At 35.9% G+C, this 4,657-nt stretch overlaps 1 protein-coding gene across 1 annotated transcript; it reads right to left on the minus strand.

Moving 5' to 3' along the window:
- Positions 1-828: 828 nt before the first annotated feature.
- On the minus strand, positions 829-2,832 carry LOC125259976 (chemokine XC receptor 1-like). Its single transcript, XM_048178021.1, has 2 exons — positions 2,683-2,832; positions 829-2,457 (listed from the first exon to the last, which is right to left on the minus strand). The coding sequence occupies exon 2, from the start codon at positions 2,449-2,451 to the stop codon at positions 1,444-1,446; it is 1,008 nt and encodes a 335-aa protein (XP_048033978.1). The 5' UTR covers positions 2,452-2,457; positions 2,683-2,832; the 3' UTR covers positions 829-1,443.
- Between the last annotated feature and the right edge of the window lie 1,825 nt (positions 2,833-4,657).

Genomic DNA, 4,657 nt, shown 5'->3' on the forward strand with positions numbered 1-4,657 from the left:
TGTCCCATACTTGGAAGTGAACACACACACACACACACACCGGAGCAGTGGGCAGCCATTTTTGGGTAGTGATTGGGGGTTAGGTGGCTTGCTCAAGAGTGGAAAAGAGCACTGTTCATTCACTCCCCCCACCTACATTTCCTGCCAGTACTGAGACGTGAACCTGCAACCTTTTCAGGTTACAGCCCCAAGAGGCACCTATCGGGAGGGGATGTTTACGCGGAAACTACGCTCTAACCATTAGACCGCAACTGCCCCTGCAAACTGGTTGCATATTTTTGTGCATAATTTGATGCCAATTCACTGTCTGACTGTCGATTTATCCTGCTATGAGTGAAAATGATTATTTTCACTGTCCACATTGAAACTACTGAAAATAATTTGTGATTAATTTTAACTGTCTACTCCCTTAAAAACAAAGGGTCCAGAAGATCATTTTTGGTTCCTCAAAGAACCTTTCAGTGAACAGTTCTTGGACCATTTTTTTTTTTTCTTGGTTGTTAAGAACATTTTAAAACCTTTTCCACTAATGAAATCTTTTGAGTAATGGAAAGGTTTCATTTAACTATAGATGCCAATAAAGAACCTTTATTTTACCTTTATTTCTATACCTTTATTTAGATGTTTCATAAACTGGAGTCGAGCTTTATGCTCATTCTGTACATTACTTTTACTCTACATTATCCATTGAATTTACACCATACAGCAGTGACACACATGAAAGCCATAATGTAAATGCAAACAATAAATAAAAAGTATATATAAATGTATTTTAACTTCATGTGAAAATATTTTCTGCATTAATGACGACACTTGTATGGAAATGGAACATTTGTCAGTGGTTCTTTTATTACGTACTTCCAGTTATATTTATAAATTACCTTGTAATGAGAACTTCAACCACAAACATGATGTTCTCATAACTGAATGCTCTTGCTGCTTGAAGAGGAATTTTCCTTTTTTAAATTTTAGTAATGCATATTAAATGATTGTAATCATATCGGCACTAGCTGTGCAATGACTCAACAAAGTCTTCAAATAATCAAGTCCAGCACATTAATAATAATAATAAAACACTGCTACAGTAGCTACAACAGTATATCTACACTCTTAAAAATAAAGGTTTTTTATTGGTGTTGATGGCCAAGTTGATGGTTTAGTAACCTTTAACATCGAGGGAACTTCTTTCTATTGCACAAAATTTTCTTTAGTATGGAAAAAGGTTCTTTAGGTTACTAAAACATTCTTCACACCAAGAGAAAATGGTTCCTGTAAGTACTGATCACTGAAAGTGACTTTGGGGAACCAAAAGTGGTTCTTCTATGGCATTGACTCAAAACCTACGGTTGGAACCTTTATTTTTAAGAGTGATGTACATCATTCACATCATCTTAGAGCTCATTGTCGGTTCACTGCATTCGGTAAAAGTACTTGAGTTTTCTCTTAGTACATTGAACCCAGCGACTGATTTTTTGCCAATCTGGTTTGACCGGAATCGAGGTTTTTTTTTTTTTGAAAGACCTTCTGCAGAATCAATTTTAGATGATTCCTGAACTTTACGCCAACAAAAACGTAAAACACAGGGTTCAAGCAACAGTGCGAAAAAGCTAACATTCGGCAAGCATAATATGCATAGTCAAGATTAATGCTTACTGTACAGTCTGTGAATGGCTTGATATTCTGATCAGTCAAAGATTTTAAGAACATAACAATGTTATATGGAGCCCAACCAATAAAAAACACCAGTGCAATGCAGAATATTAGTCTAACAGTCTTGTGTCTCTTATTGGTTCGAGATTTTGTTATTGTCCGAAGCATTCTGCCATAGCAATAACCCATGATTAGAAATGCAATGAAGAAAAAAGCATTTTGAAAATATGTGATGCCAGATTTCATTTCAACACTGTCATATTCACAGTACGTACTATTAAAATGTGGTATAACTTTGCTATAAAGTGAACCAAGAAGTGAAACCGCTCCGCTCAGGATCCAAATGATAATTGGAGCGACTGAAAATCCTCTGCATTTCTCCCAGTCAGACAGAGGATGAACCACTGCCATGTAACGCTGAACGGTCATGAGAGTCAAGAACAACACACTGCTGTAAAAGCCAACATAAAACAGAAACTTCACCGCTTTACAGCCACCGTCTCCAAACGTCCAACCCCAGATGTAGTACGAGGCCCAGAATGGAAGTCCAAACGTGAACAGCAAATCTGACAGAGCTACATTGAGGATGAACACGTTGGTCAGGGATTTGAGACTCTCGTAGAGCGCCAGGATGACCAGAACGAGGATGTTACCGATGCAGCTTAACAGAACAACTATTGTGAAAAACACTGGAATAATAATGGATCCAACTTTCACCACCTCTTCTTTGACACACAACTCATTGCCATATTCATTTTCTGGGGTATAGTAGTCAGGGTCCATTGTCTCCTCATAAGTCATGTTGTTCTGAAACAACACAAACTACTTCAGTTAGACCAGATCAGATTTGCCCAGGTTCAGTTCTTTACTCTTTTCTGTAAAGAATCAACTCAAACATGAATAAAATCTGCCTTTTCATTAGCACAGAAAAAGAAGAAAAAGAACAAGAAAAGAAGAAAGTTATATTAATCAGTTTATCTAAATGTATTCCAGTGACAAATTACTAAATACAGCCTGACATTTAGTTCTTACCTGCTGCTCTTTCCACTGTGTCTTTAACTAAATTGAATCAAACTAATTTGATAGGAAATGAAACCATTGTCCCCATTAAGTTTTGAGTTCTTGAGCAGACCAAATGTGAAAGAGGTTTCTGTATTTATAGTGGAGAAGTTCCTCCTTTTTTTTTTTTTTTTTTACTCACTTACATACACATACTGTACACTGAAAAAAATGACATAGAAACCATTTTCACTCAGATAAAAAGAGTCTGGATTTGAATGTGGCTACTGTTGAAGCACATCTGAAGCTGGTTCCAGCTACGGCTGGCGTAACAGCTGAAAGCAGACTCTCCTTGCTTTGAGTGAACCCTTGGTATTCCTAAGTGACTTGATCCAGATGATCTGAGTGATCTGTTAGGTTTATATTCTGTGAGCATATCTGCAAGTAAGAAGGACTAAAATAGTATTTTCTTGTAAAACAAACTCCAATAATCTTTGTTTTCCAAAAAAAAAAAAAAAAAAAAAAGAAAGAAAGAAAAAAAGTACAATGTACAGAGAAAGTGGCCTTGCCAAGACTTTTGTTTGTTACACAGAAATATCACATTTAAGTAATAAAATACAAAATAAAAGAATAGTGGTTTGCTCTTGGTTTTAATTTTTTAATTCTATATTATATTATATTATATTATATTATATTATATTATATTATATTATATTATATTATATTATATTATATTATATTATATTATTATAGCACATCTCTACAATTATGGCGGCATTATAATGCCATTAAAAACCGAGCGCACACCTGATGCTTGCGCGCGCAGTAAATCACTTCCGCGAGAGGATAACAGATCTGCACGCGAGGAAACGGGAGCCCGCGAGCTCGTTTTAAACCCGCGCGCGTGCATGACATCTCCTCTGCGCGCAAATCAAGCCCTCGCGTGCTCGAAAACGACTCGCAGCACGCACGCGCTCGATCTTCTATTTCGCTCGCTCGCTTTTAAACTGTATTTATTGACTGATTGATTGCATTATTATTATATGTCCTTACCAGATCCTATATTAACTTGATTTATTATTATTTTTATGGAGCTGTAGCTGCTGGGGAAAAATGATAACACATAGTTATTGTTGCTGTAGTTCACCGCTATTACCACTTTACTTCCACTAAACAGTATCCATGTTTACCCAGCCAAAATTATATCAGTTCTCAGAACTACAGAAATGTGAAAAGTGTGATTCTAAATCCAAAATTGCTTCATGTGGCTTTAGATGAAAGATAAATCACTTGTTCATATCAGTAAGCAAGAGCTGTTGTGTAAGCTTTTTGTTAATTACCACTTTACTTCCACTAAACAGTATCCATGTTTACCCAGCCAAAATTATATCAGTTCTGAGAACTACAGAAATGTGAAAAGTGTGATTCTAAATCCAAAATTGCTTCATGTGGCTTTAGATGAAAGATAAATCACTTGTTCATATCAGTAAGCAAGAGTTGTTGTGTAAGCTTTTTGTTAACATTCTTTGTCAGTTTAATATATTGTCAGGTTAATATATTTTCCATTAAATACAGTATGAAAGGGTTTCAGCACTTTACCCCATTGAAAAGTTGCAGTTAAAGTTAAGATACAGTACACAGTATGAATGAATAAGACCTTCGTTAATCTTCAGAATGGTTCAATATTAATATTATAAAGCGACGAGAATATTTTTGTTGCGCCACGTGACTTTGGCGCTCCGAACCGCTGATTCGACACACAAGATTCATAACACTTCGAAGCTTCCTGAAGCAGCGTATTGAAATCGGCCATCACTATATAAATCACTGTTTTGTTTTTTTGGAGCACACAAAATATTCTCGTGGCTTTATAATATTAATATTGAACCACTGAACTCACATGAACTGATTTAAATATGTTTTTAGTACATTAATGGATCTTGAGAGAGAAAATGTCATTGCTGGCTATGGAGGCCTCACTGAGCCTTCGGATTTCAACAAAAATATC

Source organism: Megalobrama amblycephala, linkage group LG24, assembly GCF_018812025.1.
Source record: "Megalobrama amblycephala isolate DHTTF-2021 linkage group LG24, ASM1881202v1, whole genome shotgun sequence".
Classification (NCBI taxonomy): Eukaryota; Metazoa; Chordata; class Actinopteri; order Cypriniformes; family Xenocyprididae; genus Megalobrama; species Megalobrama amblycephala.

Coding starts and splice junctions, on each gene's coding strand:
- LOC125259976 (XM_048178021.1), bottom strand. CDS start 2,451: ATGACTTATGAGGAGACAATGGACCCTGACTACTATACCCCAGAAAAT.